Source organism: Pogona vitticeps, chromosome 1, assembly GCF_051106095.1.
Source record: "Pogona vitticeps strain Pit_001003342236 chromosome 1, PviZW2.1, whole genome shotgun sequence".
Classification (NCBI taxonomy): Eukaryota; Metazoa; Chordata; class Lepidosauria; order Squamata; family Agamidae; genus Pogona; species Pogona vitticeps.
In genome coordinates this window covers 279297993-279323611 of record NC_135783.1, presented here as the reverse complement: position 1 = coordinate 279323611, position 25619 = coordinate 279297993, and the positions used below count along the sequence as shown (strand labels likewise).

The 25619-nt window shown below is 41.0% G+C and overlaps 1 protein-coding gene across 3 annotated transcripts in view; it reads right to left on the bottom strand.

Annotated features, from left to right (window-relative positions):
* Positions 1–25619, bottom strand: part of TPCN2 (two pore segment channel 2) — a 49959-nt gene that overhangs the window by 4722 nt on the left and 19618 nt on the right. For all 3 annotated transcript variants that reach the window (XM_072985908.2, XM_072985909.2, XM_072985910.2), the window contains 16 exons: positions 23273–23372; positions 21745–21810; positions 20360–20424; positions 13134–13231; positions 12925–13006; positions 12744–12830; positions 10308–10427; positions 9045–9104; positions 8825–8953; positions 8121–8170; positions 6131–6230; positions 5932–6003; positions 2869–2942; positions 1013–1103; positions 798–880; positions 15–96 (listed from right to left, as the gene is read on the bottom strand). In XM_072985908.2, coding sequence (XP_072842009.2) covers positions 15–96; positions 798–880; positions 1013–1103; positions 2869–2942; positions 5932–6003; positions 6131–6230; positions 8121–8170; positions 8825–8953; positions 9045–9104; positions 10308–10427; positions 12744–12830; positions 12925–13006; positions 13134–13231; positions 20360–20424; positions 21745–21810; positions 23273–23372 — 1359 coding nt within the window. The remainder of the gene's footprint in view (positions 1–14; positions 97–797; positions 881–1012; positions 1104–2868; positions 2943–5931; positions 6004–6130; positions 6231–8120; positions 8171–8824; positions 8954–9044; positions 9105–10307; positions 10428–12743; positions 12831–12924; positions 13007–13133; positions 13232–20359; positions 20425–21744; positions 21811–23272; positions 23373–25619) is intronic.

Here is a 25619-nt window from a genome sequence, read left to right as displayed (position 1 = left end):
AAGCCAAGCATTACCTCCAGAAGTAAGGCAATGAATAAGTTGACCCAGATGACAGAGGAAATCAGCCACCAGGTGACAAAGTACAGTTTTGACCACCTAGAAAAGAGGGGGAAAGGTGTTAGGAGAAAAACATGGGCAAAAAACCTAGTTTATCCCAAAAGCCCTGGGTGCAGCCTGGATTTGGCAAATATTAATGTAGCTCAACCTGCACAATAGATCTTGCATTCCATCCTAATAAATTGCAGTTTTTAGCATCTTAATTGTTATACTCAACTTTGTCTTTCTTCCTCTTTCCCCTCCCTCACTGGCCATATAAGAATACAATAAACCCAGATTCTCCCATTTCTCATAGCTAACAATGAATCAGCAGTGTGTTCACGCACATGTTGTTTATGCTTTAGCCTTCCAGCCTTCCCTCTGACCAAGTGGATGACACTAAACAAACAGGAAGGAATGGCCTGTGATGTCTGTATCCAAATTATCATCATCATCTTAAAACTGCAGAGCTGGAAGGGGCCCTATGGATCATTAGTCGAGCTCCTGCCAAGGAGTCGCAGTGGGAAATTAAACTCCCAGTCTCCAGGCTCCATAACTAGACACCTAAGCCACTGATGGTTTATTGTCCCCAAACCAGCCAGAACTATATGGATGAACATACCAAAGAATACTGTAGAAGCAGACAAACTTGCTAATCTTTTCTTTGGATTCTGGACCAACTCTGATAAAATTCAAGAATTCTTGGCTCAAGGGGGATGACTGAATCCCTGCCAAATGCACAGCTTCAGCTGACTACTTACGAAGATGAATATCTGGAATACGCTTCCAAGAAGACCTGCCAGTTGTTCACAACCATCACATCCCACAGAGTCACCAGTGCTGCCTGACAGATAAGCAAGAAAAATAGTTGTAGTGGAGAGGATTTTATATCTGAAATATTTAGAAAAAATGGTGAGACATGGAAAGGGCTGGGGTAAACGATGGAACTACAAGCATCCCAAAGGGACACACTCACAGCAAAGTCGTCGAAGTTGTTTGGCCAATACTCCAGTTGTTCATACGTGCCACACAGGAAGGTGACATTACTCTTTGTCATATTCGCCACACTATAAAGAGAAAGATGTGTTTCAACATAACATGTGAGGCTGGACTGTGTGGTGTACTGGAACTGTACATTTGGCATAGGCTCTATTTAAGATATTTTCAAATACAGAGGGGAAAATCACAATAGCTTTGAAGTCTAAAGAAATCTTCTCTGCCATATGCTCGAAAGAGAGAATAAGTAAGAGATAATAGGCAAGAAGAAGGCTCCAAGTTAAAGGGATACTGTGCGGAAGAGCAAAAAATTATCTGGTTATTTAAGATTATGGCAAGAACCAACAGTTTTAAAGTACATAAGAAGAGCCCTGCTGGATCAGGCCAAGGGCCCATCTAGTCCAGCTTCCTGTATCTTTCAGTGGCCTCACCAGATGCCTCTGGGAGCACACGGGACAACTAGATACCTGTCTCCTGATAACCCTCCTCTGCATCTGGCATTTTGAAGCTGAATGTTGCTATGCATTATAAAGGACTTAAATTTTAGCCAGAAACCATTTCAGACCCAGACTCCAGTGTGTTCTTCTGGTAAAACTCAGCCATTAAGAAAAGAATGCCTATGTTTACCCCACATGCTTTTTATTGACCATGGTGCAGCCATGATGCCAATGCATGAACTCAGTCTTTTTACTGACCATGCAACAAGCTACCATAAAATCTAACTCACTACAGAATTGGACAGGGTCAAAGTAGGCATCAAGATGAATATATACATTCCCCATGATTAACCCATCTTCTCTCCCACATGGGGTTTTCCTCAGAAATTAGACTAGCAAATTAAGTTTGTGATGACTTTCCAATGACCAACAATAAAACAAAGCTCTAGGAACAAACACAACGGTTGAAATCTTGTTGTCTAGTTATGTGCAGTTATGCAAATACTGTAGCATGACTTTTGGAAGCAAATTACTATAAGTTAAGAAATCTCCATAGTCCTTATCTGTCACATGTCAAAGTGTGCAACTCAGTATGCAATAGATAATGTCTGTGGAGATTTCTTAACTTACGACAATTCATTTCCAAATGTTAGGCTGTTTGCCTAATGGAACAACAGGATTTCAGCCACCAAATCAAAGATCGTCCTTCCTCGGCTCAGGAAAAGGATGGAGGATGAACTATATCACATCATGTTTTTGGAGATATCAGATAAAAGATCAATTCTTAGTCTTTGAACCCTCCTGAATTTTTGAACGGAGGACCTTCCCCAACAGTTTCCTCCTGCTCTCTATTACACAATCCTAGCACAAGCAGCAAAGAAAGTTATTCTTGCATCCTCCTGCCCTCCCATCACCAGTTGTCAATGTGGTCCACCATCTCTCCCCCTCCAATAAGAGAAGCTGGAAAGATGCAAAGATGGACAGCAATGACAAGACATGTTGACAAGCAAGGAGAAAAGAGGCAGCTCCCATCATCAAGGCATAGAAATGGACAGATCAGGAGCCACAAGCCACAAAATCAATCACGTGTAAGTGGATGGGGAATGTGTGGGGAATCTCAACCAGATTACAGTCACTGACCATGCCAGCTGGAGGATTCTGGGAGAGCTAGCCCAGAAAAATGACATTTCTCATCTCTGCACAGGACGTAGGATGAACACATACAAAAACAGAGAACAGCAGGCTGGTGTTACAACAAGAGGTGTAAAACTATATATAGCATTCTTACTAATCAATAGTCCTCTACAAAGCATGGTATAGAACACAGGACAATCACAGTGTCTACCCATCTTTGAAGCCCAAGTTAGAATGACCATGCTATATTTAACAGCTGTCTTACCCAATGTCGCCCATGGGAGCAATGGTGCCCCGAAACAGCTCCATACCAATTATTGCAAATGTGTAGAACACCACCTGGGGAGCAACAAATTGGGATCAGCTACCTCCTCGTGCCAATTCAGTGTTGATGCAAGATCATTCCCTCGAACCATACTTTTTCTATAGTCAACCTCACAAACACGATTTAGTTCATTTCTGTATCTCAAATCATTTGGAGAAGCAGGAAAAGCAGCAAAATTGCAAAACATAACCATGCTAAAGTGAAGTATAAGCTTCTTAAGGAACAGACATGCCCCCACCTTAGTGCAAGGGAGAGGAATTTGGAGTCCTCTAGATACGGCAGAATCCTGTCATGACCTACCACTGATCAGACTGGCTAGTCATGATGTGAGTTGGACTTTAACAACATCTGGAAAGGGGCACTACCAGTTTCTAAGCCATGTCTCAATGTGCACCCTGAAGTCACACAGTGGAAGAAAAGACAGTATGGTACCTAGTATTCTCCCAGTACGTTTGAATTGCTTCACAGTCTAATGCTGTGATGACAGTGGCCAAATATTCTTTAAGTTCTAATTACAAACTATAAAGCCATTGTATCTCTCACATGCTAGACAGAATCTGGTTGATAAATTATGCTTGGAGCTGTGTAACTTGAGGCAGCAACTTGCCCCTAATTAACAAGATTGTTGTCTGCATTCACAGGTGTGCACCTGATCAAGCTACTGGGCGCATGCCCAGGAATGCAACCAGCACCTTGTTAATTAACAGCAATTGGACACCACATGTTATGTGATTTAACTTACACAACTGTAAATTACCAGCTGGATTCTGTCTTAGAACATGTACATACAGAGAGATGGAGACATTACCTCCATTCTCCAGTGCATGAAAAATATCAATTTTTAAAACTACTGCTTCCTAAGTCCCTCAGCCACTGACCATGGAAATTAACATTTCCAAGCTTTGCATCTAATTACACTACCACAATAGGATTCTCAGTGCCCTGATTCTTTAGTATCAGTTAGCACTTCGCTTTGGGTTTTCTTTTGTTTTTCCATTTTAAGGGTGTTTATTTTCAAGGAATAACATATCCAAATGTTATTCATTGATGACCTACATGTACAAGAAACTGTAAGCCACAGAAAATCTAAGTTATTCTTACACAAAATAGTCCCCAAACAGAAAATGTAATAATGCTTTAGTTGCATTATAAAATCATACACCAGTCCACAATAACTATTCATCTACTGGTTTTGCTTTAGAAATAGTGATCATTTCAGTGGCTCTGGATAAACTATCTATTCCTATGTTTTTGCTATACAGACATTTCTACAATTTCTAGTTTAGAAAAGTATCTGATATTTACTATTGCTCCTATGGACAACCTCAGGTAAAAAGATTCCTCTTATTTTTGTGTTATACAGAGCAGTGGTCCCCAACCTTCGGCCTCCAAATGTTCCTGGACTACAACTCCCAGAAGCCTTCACCACCACCTCTGCTGGCCAGGATTTCTGGGAGTTGTAGTCCAAGAACATCTGGAGGTCCAACGTTGGGGACCACTGATACAGAGGATTATTCTCATCATGCTGAACTATCTTTACACTGCACTTCCTAGATCTGCCAAGAGGTGGAGCTTCACACTTTAGGTTAGGATAACTCAAATTTGTTCCCACAGTATTTAATTTTATTGCTCTTCTTAACATAAAGAAGGGAGTGAGTGAGTGTGCAATGGCTGTGTGCAAATAACTACATGTCCTCCAACAAAGCAAAGGAATTCTAGAACTGCTTCATTGCATTGCCTTCAGAATGCATGATACAAGTAACTGGAGAAATGTCTATTAGTCTCCGTAAAACCTCAGATGGGAAGCTCAGATTGACTAATTGTTTTCAAAGGTTTAAATGTGTTTTTTTTAAAAAAAAAAAAAACCAGTTAATGTATTTTAAATTATTATTATTATAGTTTAACTGCTTTTTAATTGTATAATTTATTGTTTTTAATTTTACTTGTTTTAACATTGTGAGCCACCTGGAGTCCTCTTCATTGGGAGAAACGCAGGCAATAAGTGAGACTAAATACAAAAATAAATCAGTCATGGAAATATAGGTAGATGGGCATTAGCAGGATATTTCTTTAAATAGAGTCCAGCCATTATAAGAGTATTGAAGAGAAAAAGTGGAATAATGAGGAGATAGGCATGAGACTTGGTTTCCCAGTTCTGAAACTGGAATAGTCCTAAACCGATGAACAATTTCCTGTTGCTCTATCCTTAAATCTCAGGAGGGTTGCACTGTAGCAGATTTATTTACTCAAAATATTTTTATCCCACACTTCTAACAAAAAGAGCTCCCAGGCTGATTAACATACGATCAAAAAGATGCTGACACTGACAAATTTTTTAAGGGCTTTTAAAGAGTTATAAATGCCTTAAATTGTTTTAAGCTCTGTTATTGATTATACTCTGCCATGAGATAACCAGAGAGAAGGGAGATTATAAATATTCTAATGTATAAATAAAATTAAAATTAAATAATCATGTAACTTCTTTGGGCTTAAAGGAAAAGGTGATGGTGAGGGAAGAGGAAAACAAACAACCTTGGACAGTAATTCTTATTTCTACAGCAGTTCTTATTGGGAGCAGACTGAGTGGAAACAGCTTAGAGGGAAGAGCTGTCTGACTGAGCTGATCTCCCAAAAAGAGCTGTTGAAATAGCCCCGCTTTCCTTCCCTTCCTTACAGGTTGTTTTTCTTAAAAGGTATACTTTTGTGCACCAGTCAGTCTCCTAAAGATGTGGAGATAATTACCTTTTCTGAGGGCATGGCTCTACTTCACTTCCAAACTAAGAGATCCTCAACCATCTGAGCTCAGTATGGGACAGAATGATACAAGGCAAGAGACCAAAGAATGAATGGGTCAGAGATGACAAAAGACCAGTCGGGTAAAATTAAAGCCATCTATCATGCCCATTTCACTGGAGTTCTAATACACATACTGCCAACAGTATTTGACAAAGATTTTAACACAAAATGGAATATTCAAGGAGAGGCTCTTTTGTTCTCACTTACCACTAAGATCCCTGCAAAGCTTCTTATGTTTTTCACCAGATCCAGGAGTGTACTGGCAACTGAAGACATGAACTGGGGAAAAAGACAAAATAACTACTGGTGCTTTCAGTATTCTTTCCTTTCTTTAAAGGAAATGGAGTGGGGAGGGTAAATAGAAGCAAACTCAAATTAAAATCTACACATAACAAAACAGAAATACCTTGATGTTAGGGATGATCCGCAAAAATCTGAACACAATCAGCATGTTTGCTAGACGGACCATGTCCCACAGAGACAGCAAGCCCAACATTTCAGGTCTCCTAAGAAAAGACAAGGGGGCTCTTGTAGCAAAGGCTGGGAGAAGGGAGAAGGAAGCACGAACATCTCCACTCTTTCAGACAAGATGAATATTAGGTATGCAAAGTGCACACACCAATACCAAACAAAGTAAGTACAATGCTACACTGTCTTGCAGCAGAAATGGTAATGACTGCCAGATATTGATGGATAGCAACTGACATGATCCTTCACATGTGACTAAGGGGAGCTGCAGTCCATTTGCCATATCATATGAGAGGCCAGAACCTTTAGGGAGTTTATGACAGTGTATCAGCAGCATAGGCTGGCTGGATAGTAGTTCGTTATATTGCTATGGAACCAAATGTAGGGAGTCCAATTCCCCACTGTGCCTCCTGGTAGAAGAGCCAGCTTGCTTAGCTTTGGGCAAACTGTACAATCCCAGGCCACCCCCAGAAGAAAAGGTAAAGGTAAAGGCTCCCCTTGACAATTTTTGTCCAGTCGTGTTCGACTCTAGGGGGCGGTGCTCATCCCCGTTTCCAAGCCATAGAGCCAGCATTTTGTCCGAAGACAATCTTCCGTGGTCACATGGCCAGTGCGACTTAGACACAGAACGCTGTTACCTTCCCACCGAGGTGGTCCCTATTTATCTACTTGCATTTGCATGCTTTCGAACCGTTAGGTTGGCGGGAGCTGGGACAAGCGACGGGCGCTCACTCCGTCACGTGGATTCGATCTTACGACTGCTTGGTCTTCTGACCCTGCAGCACAGGCTTCTGCGGTTTAGCCCGCAGCACCACCCCCAGAAGAAGGGAATGATAAACCACTTCTGAGTGGTGTCTACCTGGAGAACCCTGAGAAAGGGTCACTATAAATCAGAACTGACTCAACAGGGCACAATTATTATTACCTGCAACATATTGCTGCTAATTAACAGGTTGCCACTCATATTCCTGTTTGTGCGGCAAGTCATGTGAGTGGCACATGGGCAAGAATGTAACCAGCAATTTATTAATTAGTTGGAATTTACCACATACAGTTACATCAACATGAATCCTCTCCCCCAACACACACACACACCTTTCTCCTTAAAAAGGGCCCAATATGCCTATAGAATTCTGACCATTTTTATTGTTATAAACAGAAGATTGCACAGACATATTTTCCTCTCCATGCTTCTGATGCAATGGTTTCAAGATTTAGTGTGCTAAAAACTAAGTTAGCAGAAAGGACACCCATTTGAAACCATTCTCAAGATGCAGTGTTTCTGGCAGTTCTGCAACCCTTTAACCCTGTTCATATTTAAATGATCTCTTATTCATACTTAAAGATATATGGCACACATTCTATCATGGAAAGCCCCCGGATTGCAGATTTATCCTACTCTTTGGAAGGATATCCCGAATTGTTTTTAGTCCAAAGGCCATGAAACAGGCATCATTTATGCATCTCTCTTTGCCCTGGACTGTAATTTGAAAGGGTGGCATTAAGATAGAAGAGACACAGCTCACAGCTGCTATAAACAAGAAAATGGCAGAGCTTCCCACCTACTGAAAAAAAACAGTGGATTTAAGGCCAGGCAAGTGACAGCATCTGCTTGTGAGTTCCTAGCCTTTCTCCTCACCCATGCAAACCCCACTGTTTCAGCAACAGACAAACAAATACACCATCATAGATACAATCATAGAATAATTGAGTTGGAAGGTCATTGAGTCCAACCCCCCGCCTCAATGCAGGAATCCAAATCGAAGCAGGTCTGACAGATGGTTGTCCAATTTTCTCTTGAACGACTCCAGCATTGGAGCGCTCACCACCTCCTGAGCATAGAACTGCTGAACTGCTCTAAAAGTTAAGAATTTTTCCCTGATAGTCTAAATTCTGGATTACAAGAAATGCTTAGAACTAACACATACCAGCCAGGACGAGGAAATCCATACACAGCAAACGTTGACACCTCCAAAACCTTTTATAAGAAGGAAAGAGATGAAGCTATGGCAACTGCATTCGTTCCGTACACATTGGGTTTTACCCAACTTTGTGTGTATATCACCAGCATGGAAGCCACTGGCAGGATGGATTCCCCTCCCCACTACTGCTCCCCTGTGGCTGCAGGTCCTCTGATTAGGGTGTACCAGGAAAGTGAAGGGAGAAAGAGAGCTAGGAGAAACCGCTCATACTACACTGGATGGAACAAAGTTATGAAAAATAAATATGCCACGAAAGTACTCATGTGACATTTGAGGGAAGGGAGGGAAGCCTAACTAATTTTCATGAACATTAAACGGTTTCTGGTGTATTCAAAAACAACAAGTTGGCATATATAGAGCTTGCGGAAGTTACTTTTTTGGACTACAACTCCCAGACTTGTCCCGGCAGCAGGGCTAGCAATGGCTAGGAAAATCTGGGAGTTGCAGCCACGACATTTCAACAGTTCCAGCTATACAGCCTTGCAATTAATAGAGGAAACACATTAGGGATTTCAGCATATCTTTTAGAAACTGACATTTGTACAGGCTGTTACCCTACTCTTATCTTGTATACTCAAGGTAACAGGGTGTCACAAAGTGCCGTATTTGTTGCCCACAGGCAGAATGGAAATTGTTCAAGCAACGCTCACCATCAGAACTACAGTTAGAAGTCCATCAAAGATGTTGCTTGGGTACGATAGGTATCTTTTTAATCCCAATGCTAATATTTTCAGCAACATTTCCATGAGGTAGTAGAACATGAAGACGCAGTTTATGACCTTGAAAAAAATTAAAATAAAGATGTAATTAAGAAGTATGCTTGTAAAGAAAAACAGAGAAAAATTCTGTATAGAGAATGGAATGTCTTACCCCTAAGAAAAAGTCATCTCGTTCAACAGGTGGTTTGTCAGCATCTAGTACCATGACCACCTTTTGGAGAGGAAACAGAATGGCCACTGGTTAATAGATGCTTTAATTTTAAAATACAATATTACAAAAGCAAGAAAAATCAACAGTGTTTTCAATACATACCTGCCACATAAAAGAAGCAGAGAAAAATCAGCATACCACTGGATTTACAAGCCAATGTAATGTGTGGGTGTTGTACTCATGGGATGCAGATATGAAAAATGTGGCCTACCAGATGCTGTTAGGAAATGCACTTCCTATGATCTCTCACCAGTATTGGTGTGAAAGGGTATTGCTGCCCAACAACAGCTGGAGGGCTGCATGCTGTTCAACTGAATGGATAAGTATTGCCAAGTGACTGCTTTTTAATTGATAGCAGTCAAATATTCCAAGTATGTCACAGGCTACACACAGAGATCAAAACATGCCATTGCCTATCTAGGCAGTGTCCCCCGCTCTTGCAGAAAACAGGAAAAATCTCAGAGCACTCAAAACACTTCTCTGACTGAGTCACAGCTATCATCACAGGCATCTCCAAACAAGAACATAAGAAACTATCTGCGGCAAAACCTTGGTATCGAATGAAGATTAAGGGGATCAAGATTCAAATCCTACTTCAGCCAAGAAGTTTCTTTGGAGACACTTAGTTCAATCATACACCCTCAGCCTAACCTACCTCACAGAGGTGTGAGGATAAAATCAGGAAGGGGAATTTTCCTTTGCAGGGGGAAAGTAGAGAAGTTGGTTTTTAAAATTACTACACCACTTTTCCTCAAACATGCTCCAAGTGGCCTACACAACTGTCCTCCATTCCATTTTATCCTGACAACAATGCTGTGGGATAGGTCAGGGTGAGAGAGATATCAATTGGTCCAAAGCCGCCCAGGGAGTTTTACAGCTCAGTGGGAACTTGAATCTGGATCTCCCAAACCATATTCTAACCATAACAAGATGCTAGCTCTCAAGATTGGATAAAATAAACCAGCACATTAAACAAAAACTGGTTGGTAATGTTGCAGAATCACTATATAATTTGGTGATACTCCCCTATGTTGTGTGCTTAAACAAAGGTGGATGCTGAAACCTTTCTTAAATCCCACAGCCTGTTCATGTTCTTATAAGAACAGTCAATATTGCTATCTGCCACAAAATCACAGGAGAGATTGCAATACCAGTAACTGTATTGATATTCTTCATAAAGGTATTGAAATATTGCATACTTACACATACAGAGAAAATGTTTGCTAGAGCCACAGCATTTCCTAAATACCCAAAGTAACGATGACTGAAGAGAAGCTGAACTCTCTGTAGAAAAGGTGACTGATAATCTGGCATGGGAGGCCTCTAAAAAGAACACAGATAAATGCCCTGTCAACACAACCTCTTGCTTCACAATGTCTTTAACAAGATAGCTCTCCAATGGAGGACACAAGAATATTAACTTAGAATAAGCATCACTGAGGCAACACAACAGCAACATTACAGTTCTGTGCAAACATATAGTCTCTTTTCAGACAAATTTAGCAGAATTGTACCACTAATTACTGCCATTGGGAACAGTTTTGAGCATTCAAAACCCTGAATAGAGTCACAACTTCTCTCTTCAAATTTTCCATGTTTCCATGGGGCATTCTGGGATAGACTGGGCAGAGCCAATGCAGGCGCGTCCCTATAAAGTTCAACTGTCACTGACAATGTTTGAGCACAGAAATACATTGTTCTAGTGATAATATCCCATCCTTCGCCAACCTGGCATTCTCCAGGCACTACAAATCCCTTTGACCCCAGAGAGCATCTCCTTTGGCTGTGTTAACTGGGGATGACAGCAACTATAGTCCAATGCATATGGAAAGCACCAGATTACAATATTATTGGAGCATAAACTTGTGTTTTTCTCCAAAGTATGAAAAATAGGCTTTGATGTACAACAATATGCAGTATTGTTAGTCATTAAACAACTGCCAAAAATATCTGGAATGGTTTCAAAATCTCCCTAGACTAATGGTAGACATCCTAGAGCCTGTACAATGTTTGGGATTGCAATTCTTTCTTCTACTGATCTTTGACTATCCTTGCAGGGACTTATTAAAATTATAATTCAAAACATATGATAGATACCACCCAACCCTCCTTAGGATAAGTGACAACGATATTCTATTTTTAATTTTTTGCTTAACATTCTCTGAAGCCATAATTATATAACATTCTTCTAAGCATTTTGGGGTAGCAGTTTCCTGGTGTAACGTGGCTGAGCCACTCTGAGGTCACCTCCTACTCAGGCCTCTCAGAATTCGCACCACGCCACTAAACACTCTTGCTGCCACCAACCTTTCCTTTAAATAAAAAGGACAAGGGTTTCTTTCAAAAATAAAACTTGGTTTATTGATTACAAAAATAAAATATGAGAATCACCAAAAGATAATCACTTTGTAAATCACTGTCTTATTTTAAATCAACCACATAGACATTCCCTCACTGACACTCAGGCACGCAGGCCTCTAAACAAGCTCTCCAGATCTCACTCACTCTCTAACTCTATCTATCTCTCAAACTTCATACACCCCTTTATATCCCAGCTCCTCCCCCTTTAGCACCACCTTCCGTCCCCTCATTGGCTGCTGTTCCACTGCCCAGCTGTGACGGACAGGTGAGGGTAGGGCTGAACGTTACACCTGGTATTTAAAACAATTTAAAAGTGATAAGCCAAATTTGTTTTATATGCTCTGGCTCAGTAATAATAAAAAAGGAACAGAAAACTAAATGCAAAATAAACTTGACATCCAGGAAACACAGGAAGGAACAGAAACTGAAAACCAACTTTATTATAAACGAACAAAATTACATAATGTAACAGAGAAATATTGTAAGTATTCCTGTGAACTTTACCTATGCTACAGGTCATTAACAATGCCTACTTGAATAACTCTCAGTTAGACATCACCATAACTAGAGCTCGTATATTTATAGATGTAGCGTTCACCCTTATTATGATAAGTAGTTATGAATATTCACAATAGGTGACAAGATTAATTTTGCAACATGCAGTGAAGAGAGGGGAAAAAGGTGGGGACACAATCAAATAATCTTCTGTGTTATTGTAAATTCCTGTTTTCTTTACATCAGGGTTCTCATCAGCCTATCTGACCTAACCAATGGAGTAGATGAGAGTATCAGCATTTTGATAGGTTAAAGGGCTAGGGTTAGGGCAGACCTGGGCAAAATGTGGCCCTCCAGATGTTGCTGAACTGCAAATCTCAACACTCCTCACTATTGGCTGTGTGGGCTAGGATTTCTGGGAGTTGCAGTTCAGCAACATCTGGAGGGCCACATTTTGCCCAGGTCTGGGTTAGGGTTACCTTTTCAGAAATACATTAACTGAAGCAGTGCAAGGGGAGAGAAGTGTGAGCCTTATAGATAATGTCACTTCAACCAAGGCACATCTGTGATTTTCCATACATCACATTACCCCGACAACATGATTTAGCTATGGTTTAGAAAGAAAGTGGATTCTACATATCTCAGGTGAGGGAAGGGGGTGTCAAACAAACTTCAGACTTGCTCCTACTGCACATTGATCATACAACTCTGTGCTGGCACAGGCTGACTTATCTACCACTCACATACATATAAGTGCTACCTGAATAATAACTAGGTACAGACCTCTTTAACTTTATGTTTGTCAAGCTCATCAAAAAGTATCTGAAACTGAGCAGCTGATAACCCTCCAGGAGGATACGACTCAAGTTTCTGTGTAAAGAACAGATACGTGGAGTTAATGCAAACATTTCATGTATCAGTCAAGACAACACAGCTAAAGGCAACATCTATGTATGATTCCTACCCCAATGATTGTTTCTTTGCAACAGGGGTCCATTTTTACTTTCTGGAGTACTTGAACTAAGGTCTCAGACTGGACACGCAAGCTATGTAAACAAAAGCAGAATACATGAGTAAGAACTGTTCGCCTTCTGCCTCTTCTTTCCTCACCAGAGTTATGTGACCTACAGAACAGTGATAGAACAAGAGTTATTTAAGGTGTCTTCTACTTACATATTTTTATTCATAGATGTCTCTTTCATATAGCAAAGAACTTCAAATGCAGCTCGAATCCCTAAGCGTCTCCGGAAAAGTGAGGACTGAACAGATTTCTGAAGACAAAGAAAAAACATCCCTGAAAAAGACATAGTACAAAGGCTCCCCATATAAAACAACGGAACTATAAAGAATATTTTATACTGGAGTGTGCAGTAAAAAAAATGTTAAAAAGCTGAAAAAGGAGATCTGTTTTAAAAGAAGCTGTACTTGGAGATTCTGCTATGGAAAGACATTTATAGCCACTTATTTGTTGCTGACAAATGCCACACTTTGGACCCATGACACAAAAAAGCATAGCTAGTGTCCTTAGCCATACTGATAGAAAGCCTTGATTCTCCCATTGCAGACAAATAGACAGCTATTCCAAAGCCAATTGTTAGAGGCACTTCTGATTTCTAAACAAAGATTACTTTAATACTCAATACTCCGGGGACACTCTCCTTCATGGATTGCTGCCTTGTCGTGGCGAAAGGGCTTGAGTAACTCAGAGAAGCTATGGGCTATGCCGTGCAGGGACACCCAAGACAGACAGGACATAGTGGAGAGTTCCGACTAAACGCAATCCACCTGGAGTAGGAAATGGCAAGCCACTCCAGTATCTTTGCCAAGAACGCCCCATGATCAGAAACAAAAGGCTAAAAGATATGACGCTGGAAGATTGCCCCCTCAGGTCGGAAGGCGTCCAACATGCTACTGGGGAAGAGTGGAGGACAAGTACATTTAGCTCCAGAGCTAATGAAGTGGTTGGGCCAAAGCCGAAAGGACGCTCAGCTGTGGACGTGCCTGGAAGTGAAAGGAAAGTCCAATGCTGTAAAGAAAAATACTGCATAGGAACCTGGAATGTAAGATCTATGAACCTTGGGAAGCTGGAGGTGGTCAAACAGGAGATGGCAAGAATAAACATCGACATCCTGGGCATCAGTGAACTAAAATGGACAGGAATGGGCGAATTCAGCTCAGATGATTATCATATCTACTACTGTGGGCAAGAATCCCGTAGAAGGAATGGAGTAGCCCTCATAGTCAGCAAAAGAGTGGGGAAAGCTGTAATGGGATACAATCTCAAAAATGATAGAATGATGTCAATACGAATCCAAGGCAGACCATTCAACATCACAATAATCCAAGTTTATGCACCAACCAGCATTGCTGAGGAGATTGAAATTGAACAATTCTATGAAGATTTACAACACCTTCTAGAACTGACACCAAAGAAAGATGTTCTTCTCATTCTAGGGGACTGGAATGCTAAAGTAGGGAGCCAAGAGATAAAAGGAACAACAGGGAAGTTTGGCCTTGGAGTTCAGAACGAAGCAGGACAAAGGCTAATAGAGTTTTGTCAAGAGAATAAGCTGGTCATCACAAACACTCTTTTCCAACAACACAAGAGGCGACTCTATACATGGAAATCACCAGATGGGCAATATCGAAATCAGATTGATTATATTCTCTGCAGCCAAAGATGGAGAAGCTCGATAGTCAGCAAAAACAAAACCTGGAGCTGACTGCGGTTCTGATCATCAGCTTCTCATAGCAAAATTCAAGCTTAGACTGAAGAGAGTAGGAAAAACCACTGGGCCACTCAGGTATAATCTAAACCAAATCCCTTATGAATATACAGTGGAAGTAAAGAACAGATTTAAGGAACTAGATTTGGTGGACAGAGTGCCTGAAGAACTTTGGATAGAGGCTCATGACATTGTCCAGAAGGCAGCAACAAAAACCATCCCAAAGAAAAGGAAATGCAAGAAAGCAAAGTGGCTGTCCAACGAGGCCTTAGAAATAGCAGAGAGGAGAAGGGAAGCAAAATGCAAGGGAGATAGGGAAAGTTACAGAAAATTGAATGCAGACTTCCAAAGAATAGCAAGGAGAGACAAGAGGACCTTCTTAAATGAACAATGCAAAGAAATAGAGGAAGGTAACAGAAAAGGAAAGACCAGAGATCTGTTCAGGAAAATTGGACATATTAGAGGAACATTTTGCGCAAAGATGAACATGATAAAAGACAAAAATGGGAGGGACCTAACAGAAGCAGAAGACGTCAAGAAGAGGTGGCAAGAATACACAGAGGAATTATATCAGAAAGATTTGGATATCCCGGACAACCCAGACAATGTAGTTGCTGACCTTGAGCCAGACATCCTGGAGAGCGAAGTCAAGTGGGCCTTAGAAAGCCTGGCTAACAACAAGGCCAGTGGAGGTGATGGCATTCCAGTTGAACTATTTAAAATCTTGAAAGATGATGCTGTTAAGGTGCTACATTCAATATGCCAGCAAGTTTGGAAAACTCAACAGTGGCCAGAGGATTAGAAAAGATCAGTCTACATCCCAATCCCAAAGAAAGGCAGTGCCAAAGAATGCTCCAACTACCGTACAATTGCACTCATTTCACACGCTAGCAAGGTTATGCTCAAAATCCTCCAAGGTAGGCTTCAGCAGTATGTGGACCGAGAACTCCCAGAAGTACAAGCTGGATTCCGAAGAGGCAGAGGAACTCGAGACCAAATTGCTAACTTGCGCTGGATTATGGAGAAAGCCAGAGAGTTCCAGAAAAATATCTACTTCTGCTTCATTGACTATGCGAAAGCCTTTGACTGTGTGGACCACAGCAAACTATGGCAAGTTCTTAAAGAAATGGGAGTGCCTGACCACTTTATCTGTCTCCTGAGAAACCTATATGTGGGACAGGAAGCAACAGTTAGAACTGGATATGGAACAACTGAGTGGTTCAAAATTGGGAAAGGAGTACGGCAAGGCTGTATATTGTCCCCCAGCTTATTTAACTTATATGCAGAATACATCATGCGGAAGGCTGGACTGGAAGAAACCCAAGCCGGAATTAAGATTGCCGGAAGAAATATCAACAACCTCCGATATGCAGATGATACCACTCTGATGGCAGAAAGTGAGGAGGAATTAAAGAACCTTGTAATGAGAGTGAAAGAGGAGAGTGCAAAAAACGGTCTGAAACTCAACATCAAAAAAACTAAGATCATGGCCACTGGTCCCATCACCTCCTGGGAAATAGAAGGGGAAGATATGGAGGCAGTGTCAAATTTTATCTTCCTGGGCTCCATGATCACTGCAGATGGAGACAGCAGCCCTGAAATTAAAAGACGCCTTCTTCTTGGGAGGAAAGCGATGACAAATCTTGACAGCATCCTGAAAAGCAGAGACATCACCTTGCCAACAAAAGTCCAAATAGTCAAAGCTATGGTTTTTCCTGTCGTGATGTATGGAAGTGAGAGCTGGACCATAAAGAAAGCAGACCGCCGAAGAATTGATGCCTTTGAATTGTGGTGCTGGAGGAGGCTCTTGAGAATCCCCTGGACTGCAAGGAGAACAAACCTATCAGTTCTAAAGGAAATCAACCCTGAGTGCTCACTGGAAGGACAGATCCTGAAGCTGAGGCTCCAGTACTTTGGCCATCTCATGAGAAGAAAAGAGTCCTTGGAAAAAACCCTGATGTTAGGAAGGTGTGACGGCAAGAGGAGAAGGGGACGACTGAGGATGAGATGGCTGGACAGTGTCTGCAAAGCAACCAACATGAACCTGACACAACTCCGGGAGGCAGTAGAAGACAGGAGGGCCTGGCGTGCTCTGGTCCATGGGGTCACGAAGAGTCGGACACGACTAAACGACTAAACACACACACACACCTGGGACACTTGCTCTCAGCCATCACTCTCAGCAAGGGTTATGATCATCACTTTCCACAACAAGTATACTTACCTTCAAGAATACACTGCTATGAGAGATTATCCAGACCTTAGAGAACTGACTAACAACAGCATATTGATAAATCTGGCTCCACTAATGTCCAAAGCTCTAGATGACCTCTCCCTGCTGGTTTCTTGTGGAATGTGTGTGTTTAGTCGTTTAGTCGTGTCCGACTCTTCGTGACCCCATGGACCAGAGCACGCCAGGCCCTCCTGTCTTCTACTGCCTCCCGGAGTTGTGTCAGGTTCATGTTGGTTGCTTCGCAGACACTGTCCAGCCAGCTCATCCTCGGTCGTCCCCTTCTTCTCTTGCCATCACACTTTCCCAACATAAGGGTCTTTTCCAGGGAGTCTTTTCTTCTCATTAGATGGCCAAAGTACTGGAGCCTCAGCTTCAGGATCTGTCCTTCCAGTGAGCACTCAGGGTTGATTTCCTTTAGAACTGATAGGTTTGTTCTCCTTGCAGTCCAGGGGATTCTCAAGAGCCTCCTCCAGCACCACAATTCAAAGGCATCAATTCTTCGGCGGTCTGCTTTCTTTATGGTCCAGCTCTCACTTCCATACATCACGACAGGAAAAACCATAGCTTTGACTATTTGGACTTTTGTTGGCAAGGTGATGTCTCTGCTTTTCAAGATGCTGTCCAGATTTGTCATCGCTTTCCTCCCAAGAAGAAGGCGCCTTTTAATTTCAGGGCTGCTGTCTCCATCTGCAGTGATCATGGAGCCCAGGAAGATAAAATTTGACACTGCCTCCATATCTTCCCCTTCTATTTCCCAGGAGGTGATGGGACCAGTGGCCATGATCTTAGTTTTTTTGATGTTGAGTTTCAGACCGTTTTTTGCACTCTCCTCTTTCACTCTCATTACAAGGTTCTTTAATTCCTCCTCACTTTCTGCCATCAGAGTGGTATCATCTGCATATCGGAGGTTGTTGATATTTCTTCCGGCAATCTTAATTCCGGCTTGGGTTTCTTCCAGTCCAGCCTTCCGCATGATGTATTCTGCATATAAGTTAAATAAGCTGGGGGACAATATAGAGCCTTGCCGTACTCCTTTCCCAATTTTGAACCACTCAGTTGTTCCATGACCAGTTCTAACTGTTGCTTCCTGTCCCACATATAGGTTTCTCAGGAGATGGATAGGGTGGTCAGGCACTCCCATTTCTTTAAGAACTTGCCATAGTTTGCTGTGGTCCACACAGTCAAAGGCTTTCGCATAGTCAATGAAGCAGAAGTAGATATTTTTCTGGAACTCTCTGGCTTTCTCCATAATCCAGCGCAAGTTAGCAATTTGGTCTCGAGTTCCTCTGCCTCTTCGGAATCCAGCTTGTACTTCTGGGAGTTTTCGGTCCACATACTGCTGAAGCCTACCTTGTAGGATTTTGAGCATAACCTTGCTAGCGTGTGAAATGAGTGCAATTGTACGGTAGTTGGAGCATTCTTTGGCACTGCCTTTCTTTGGGATTGGGATGTAGACTGATCTTTTCTAATCCTCTGGCCACTGTTGAGTTTTCCAAACTTGCTGGCATATTGAATGTAGCACCTTAACAGCATCATCTTTCAAGATTTTAAATAGTTCAACTGGAATGCCATCACCTCCACTGGCCTTGTTGTTAGCCAGGCTTTCTAAGGCCCACTTGACTTCGCTCTCCAGGATGTCTGGCTCAAGGTCAGCAACTACATTGTCTGGGTTGTCCGGGATATCCAAATCTTTCTGATATAATTCCTCTGTGTATTCTTGCCACCTCTTCTTGACGTCTTCTGCTTCTATTAGGTCCCTCCCATTTTTGTCTTTTATCATGTTCATCTTTGCGCAAAATGTTCCTCTAATATGTCCAATTTTCCTGAACAGATCTCTGGTCTTTCCTTTTCTGTTATCTTCCTCTATTTCTTTGCATTGTTCATTTAAGAAGGCCCTCTTTTCTCTCCTTGCTATTCTTTGGAAGTCTGCATTCAAGTTTCTGTAACTTTCCCTATCTCCCTTGCATTTTGCTTCCCTTCTCCTCTCTGCTATTTCTAAGGCCTCGTTGGACAGCCACTTTGCTTTCTTGCATTTCCTTTTCTTTGGGATGGTTTTCGTTCCTGCCTCCTGGACAATGTCACGAGCCTCTATCCAAAGTTCTTCAGGCACTCTGTCCACCAAATCTAGTTCCTTAAATCTGTTCTTTACTTCCACTGTGTATTCATAAGGGATTTGGTTTAGATTATACCTGAGTGGCCCAGTGGTTTTTCCTAATCTCTTCAGTCTAAGCTTGAATTTTGCTATGAGAAGCTGATGATCAGAACCGCAGTCAGCTCCAGGTCTTGTTTTTGCTGACTGTATAGAGCTTCTCCATCTTTGGCTGCAGAGAATATAATCAATCTGATTTCGATATTGCCCATCTGGTGATTTCCATGTATAGAGTCGCCTCTTGTGTTGTTGGAAAAGAGTGTTTGTGATGACCAGCTTATTCTCTTGACAAAACTCTATTAGCCTTTGTCCTGCTTCGTTCTGAACTCCAAGGCCAAACTTCCCTGTTGTTCCTTTTATCTCTTGGCTCCCTACTTTAGCATTCCAGTCCCCTAGAATGAGAAGAACATCTTTCTTTGGTGTCAGTTCTAGAAGGTGTTGTAAATCTTCATAGAATTGTTCAATTTCAGTCTCCTCAGCAATGCTGGTTGGTGCATAAACTTGGATTATTGTGATGTTGAATGGTCTGCCTTGGATTCGTATTGACATCATTCTATCATTTTTGAGATTGTATCCCATTACAGCTTTTCCCACTCTTTTGTTGACTATGAGGGCTACTCCATTCCTTCTACGGGATTCTTGCCCACAATAGTAGATATGATAATCATCTTGTGGAATACAGGCCAAAATCTAGAGCAGAACACAGGGCCAACACAGATGTCCCTCAAAACCACCTTCTGCACTTAAAATGACAAGATCAAAACAACTGCAATAAAACACTCCCAATGACCAAGCACACCAAGAAGTCTAGAAGGATACTGTGGCCAAGAGCCACCAAGTCTTCTTCACTAGTTCTTCACTGCCTCCCCATCTAAGTCCCTAAATAAATCATCCACTATGGTAACCAAAGTCAGCTCTGCCGCATATCTTGGCCAAACCCCCGATACATAATCAATATCTTCCAAATTCATCTAGAATTGAAGGGCCACAACATTTTCAGTCACCTGAGTAGAAAAAAGATATGACTGAGATTGCTATACAGCTTTGCAAATCTGCTGGGAAAATGGAAGGTTGGTTTTTTTACAGAAAGGTCCTTTGCAAGGCAGAAACTTCCCTTTTGTAAAATGGCATGCATTAGTTTCCTTAGCCATATGGCCAATCCTGTGCTGGCTGATTTAAGTAACCTGGAAGGGCAACAGGATAATAGACAAGTGGTACCCCTGAGCCCTTAGACACACTGTCTACATTGATTTCCACAAGCATGCTAGAACATTTGTTAGGTTTTACTCACCAGGAGATACCCACGAAACTGATTGTATATTATTGCTGTAAGCAAGTTCATCAGAAATAAGTTTCCTGCAAGAAAAACAAAACTTCATTAACTGCAAGTTGAATCATGACAAGTGGACTTCTTTCTCGTTAAGCTGAAAATATTCACTACTCATCCAAGTAGCTTCTTCAGTCTGAAGAGACCTTGCCAGCCATCTTGACTAGCTAGGATTACATCCTGAATTGAACTTGGGTTACACTTGGGTTACTTACAAGTGAGGTAATTTTTTGCCTTAATTTCAATGGCACCCAAGTTCAGCTTAGTCAGGATCCAACCCTGTATTTCTAAGACTTGTTTAGAAAAAATATGAATATGAATGCAATGAATTTTAATCTGGTTCATTTTCAGGGGCCCACAGGATCTTTTCTGTTCTCAGCTGCAATTGAGGACAGAATATAGAACAGAATAAATTAATGGGGGAAGCATTAATGGGGGGAGCATCAGAGAGGTAGTCAAATGACGGCTTCTTTTTTCTTTTTTTTCTTTTTTTCAAATTTACGGTTAATGAAATGTCTAAAAAGATTGCACTACTATTTTTGCTCTGAAACGGCATTAGACACCAATCTGACTTTTCACCTTACTGCTAGATTGCCAGCTGATTAGAGGAAATAGCTTGCTTAGGGCTGTGTCTTTAGCAGTTACCTAATCTAAAGAAATAGAGGGTGAGATTCTTCACAGCAGGGAACAAAGCTTTAACATAAGCTAACAACGACAGAACAATCTTTCTATTAAAGACAGGCAGGAGCAAGCACCAGTACAAGAAATTGTAACCCCACTTATTTGCAATCAGACTTCCAACTCCAGGGAAATGCATTCTCTGTCTTTTTACAGATATCTAACTCCACAATACATTTTTCTGTCCCTTGCGTCTGTCATATTAGACACTGTGCCATGATCTTCTATTCCTAATCTTCCCCTCTCCAGTGGGGGAAGCTCACTTCAGCTGCCTCATTCCCTTTCAATCTTCTTCTCACAAATTTCCTGGAGGTCCTCACAGCTTGAAAAGTTAGATAAAACATCTGACTCAACCAAGGACCCCAGCAGTGTTTTCTTCCCTGACTGAAAGAGCTGGAAAGGCATATTGCAGTTCTCCCTGCCTGACACAGTAGCCTCACTGGAGTGAATCTTGGCTACAACAGTGGTCAGAAAATGATGTGTTCTGTGAGATGTACGCTACATCTTCTTCAGAGAACATCAGTCTCACCTTCATAAACCTCCCAGATTTAATGAATATTTTATAAAAACTCTATGCTTATTTTCAGTTCTTAATATGGAATGTGTAAGTGCACAGAAGTTCACAACAGATGGGTTGCATAAGAGCTTACCATTTATTCAAGCAGACTTACCTATCACTGTGAAGAAAATAAAGAAGATGCAATAGGCTCGGTTCTTGGAATAGGCAGGAATCATCACTATACAACATTAAAAAAAGCGCAGTTTAGAAATGTTGTGGCTGACAGTAATAATGCACATGCAACATCCAGAAAGGAAAAAGCATATGTACATATCTTCCACAGTTATGGTTATTTGGAGGTGTCTCTTTGCTGAGTATGACATATATAAAGCCTTACTGCTTACTGTTTAGATTTAGTGAAATTTTATTTTGTGATTTTGCTGTAACCTAGACCCATAGATCCCAACCTTGGCTAACCCAGGTATTCTTGAACAGCACAGTTAGTGATGAAGGCTTCTGGGAATCGCAGTCTAAGAACATCTGGGTTACCCAAAGTTGGGAACCATTGAACTAGAATGACACAGTACTGATTGGTTAGATTCTGTGTCAACCACACAGTGTTCTACAGTGTTTTAAAAATTTGGTAAAACAACAGGCAAGCCAGTGCTGTACTTCTTTTAAAATACAGTCACTCATAAAGCCAGACTCTGTCCATCTATCTATGTATCAGTTTTTCTACTTGTATTCAGAAGAATTTACCCTAGCATGAAAAATGCATGTATAAGACACAGACAAGGAAAACTCATATAAACAAACTAGTGATTTAAACAAGTCTCATAATTAAGTTTGCCAAGCACAATCCTATGCATAATTCCTTAGTCTGATGAAGCAAAAAGCCAGTTCTACATACTTCTGTATTTTAAGCAAAATATTTCATCTTTCAGTCAGAAGTACAACCAATCCTGCAACCCAGTGTTATCATTCCTGTTGGTAGCATGAGGTAACTATCAAATAAAAAGAAAGAAGTATCTGGTCTCTGCTTGATTATTTTTCCTCATTCCTTGATCTCCTATATGCTAACATACAACATAAGCTAACATATCAATAGAAAATGTCAAAGCCTCTTCATTGTATTATTCACTTGCCAGAGCAAGGGTGACCTGTCAATTACCCTGAAGTTCTGGCAGATGACATCATTGTTCCTGCTCCGAGAAAAGGGTCAGTATTGTGTCTCCCCCCTCCCACAAAAATATCACAAAATAGGACAGGCATGGCTGAGACATCAAGGAAGGGCAAAATCACAGACCGCTATTTTCTAAAGCATGTAAGAGGCAGTAAGAATCCACTCTACAAGCCATACTTGTATCTTTATAGTGATATAGTGCAAGCAGGAGCAAAGCCTGTCTCAGACATCTCCCGAACATTAAGTTCATAGATACTGTATATCTGTCCATGCTCTACAGGAGACATTTAAAGACAATCAGAGTGGACTGTAAAAAAGGAGTGGGCCTCTCCCCCTGTCTTCAACAATAACTGTATAGTAAAACGGATGCAATATATATGCACTTTTGCAAAGAGACAATCCCCAAAATATGTAAGCCTCTGTGCTTATCCCACAAACTGAAGAATGGGGTCTATTCATATTTGTCTTCTATCCATTATAAAAAAAAACAAAGGAGACCTTGGGAAATTATGCTTACCGTCTGGATTATTTGCAGTTGTCAGCAGAACCAGAAGCGAAGTCAATGAATCTGGCAAGCTATGGAAATACCCTTGCCATTCCTTGTCCTGTTGTGCATCCTAGTCACAAAGATCTGAGGCATTAGCAAAGCAATAGTGAACAACAACAACAACAACAAAAAATAACGGAAGAACCACACAGAGTCACAAGCATCACATTGCTGTCTAATCTGAGTACACATGACAACACATACACATGCATAAGCAAACAACTGAGCCTATCGGGTAGAAAAAGCCAAGCCAAAGAACTATTTGATTATTGTAGGTTTTTCGGGCTGTTTGGCCGTGTTCTGGAGGTTTTTCTTCCTAATGTTTCGCCAGTCTCTGTGGCCGGCATGTTGAGAAGACTGGTGAAACAGAGACTGGTGAAACGTTAAGAAGAAAAAACCTCTAGAACACAGCCAAACAGCCCAAAAAACCTACAACAACCATCAGATCCCGGCCATGAAAGCCTTTGAGAATAGAAAGAACTATTTCTTAGTTTTACTGCAATTACTTCAGGCAGACTAGAAACTGCATAAGAAACTGTTTGATTACGGGAAGTAGACAAGAACCAACTACTGTTTGCATATACACAAAGGCAGTAGCATGATCTTGGAAACAGTGGCTAAAATCCTGTTGCACAACTACACACACACAGCTCAAAGTTTCTGGTCACTGCAATTGGACCAACGCCAGAAGTGCTATCCACAAACTTCTGCTGGCACACTGCACAATTGGTCCTGCAGCCAACTGCACAACTGAAGAGTATAATTACTTGTTGATGGGCATAGAACCCAGCACATTCATGCCAGCATAACTCATTACACCAGTATGAACAGGATTTTATCCACTTAAGAAACTGTTTAAAAAAGATAATTTAAATGCAAATAATGAAATAAAAATACATAAAATATGTAATAATTTTTAGATGGCCTTTTCTTTAAAGGCATCCTATTCGCTTACAAACATTATGCATCTTCCAAATGTGACCTTGTCTAAGCTAGTCTCTTGAATTTATACAATTAAACTGGATGTAGAATTTTCAACTCAACATTGTATTTCACATTTAGCACCAATTTCATTTTACATTACTATTTTAAGGTCATTAATGCTGAATGGAAAATTCACATACTAAAATTCTAGAAATGCAAAGAACTTTAATTTTACTTTTATAGGGCCCTAAATTTATGTCTGGAAAACAAAGGTATTTTTTAAATTTGATGGAAAAGACAGTATATGATCGGGGAGAAGTTTGGAATTGAGAGACTGAAGAAGGGAAAAGCTTAAATAGTTTCTTGTCCAGCTGTAATTCAAAACTTTACCTCCTAAATTTAGGGGAACTATTTCATCCAGATTCACTTCCAGTCTGTAGTCAGTTCCTGATTGAATATGCTTAACAAGAATTAGGACCGAGTACAAATATCAAAGGTATACACCAAGCACAAGATTCAGCTCAGAGTCCAATTTGGGACTTGAAAAATAGTCTAATCCAGAATTTAGAAAACTAACACTGAGATTCAGAAGTTCAAAGGCCTCCCTGTTGTTTTGATTACAGGTGAAAATCAAAAGAACAGCCAGGCTATTTTTCCTGGGCGTTAGAATGAACGAAAACCTACCTGCCTAGTTAAGACTTTGGGAGAGAATTATGCCTGCTAATTTCAGACAGATCAATGCAGGGGCTTTCTGCTACGCAAACATAAAGTTTGCTGTTTTGACTGTCAGTAATGTTTTTAAATTTTGGCAGTTCTGAAAAACAGCTGCCCCCTTTGAAGGAATGACAGCTGCCAAATGCAGAGGAAGACATATAAGGTTAGAGAACCAACCAACATCCTTGGCTACAATGGCATAGGCTCTCTGATAGTGAATGGGACCTCGGACAAAAAGTGAGTTAACTGCTCATGTCAGCAAAGTGCCTTCATCAAGAGAGCAGGTAGGTAGGTAGGTAGAGGCAGCAAGAGAGCAGGTAGATACGTAGAGGCAGCAGTGCCTCATAACTAATGAAATCTTTACATGTTAGTCCGTACAAGCATTACAGGCAAAACCAAATAAAAATTAAAATAAAAGAATATTTTTTTAAAAAAAAAGTGGCGGCACCTTAAAAACTAACTTATATTTTAATGTTAGCTTTTGTGGATAAAATCCACTTCTTCAGACATAAGAGAGAAATATAACACATGGCAAATATGTATTGATGGCATCAAAATACAGAGCTCATAGCAGATTGGTAAGAAAGCCAACGTGGTATTTTATCACCGTGGAGTGATAGCTTGTTTGATATTCAGAACTATTCCATTGAATTTTGTGCTGTAAAGGGTTTAAGAACCT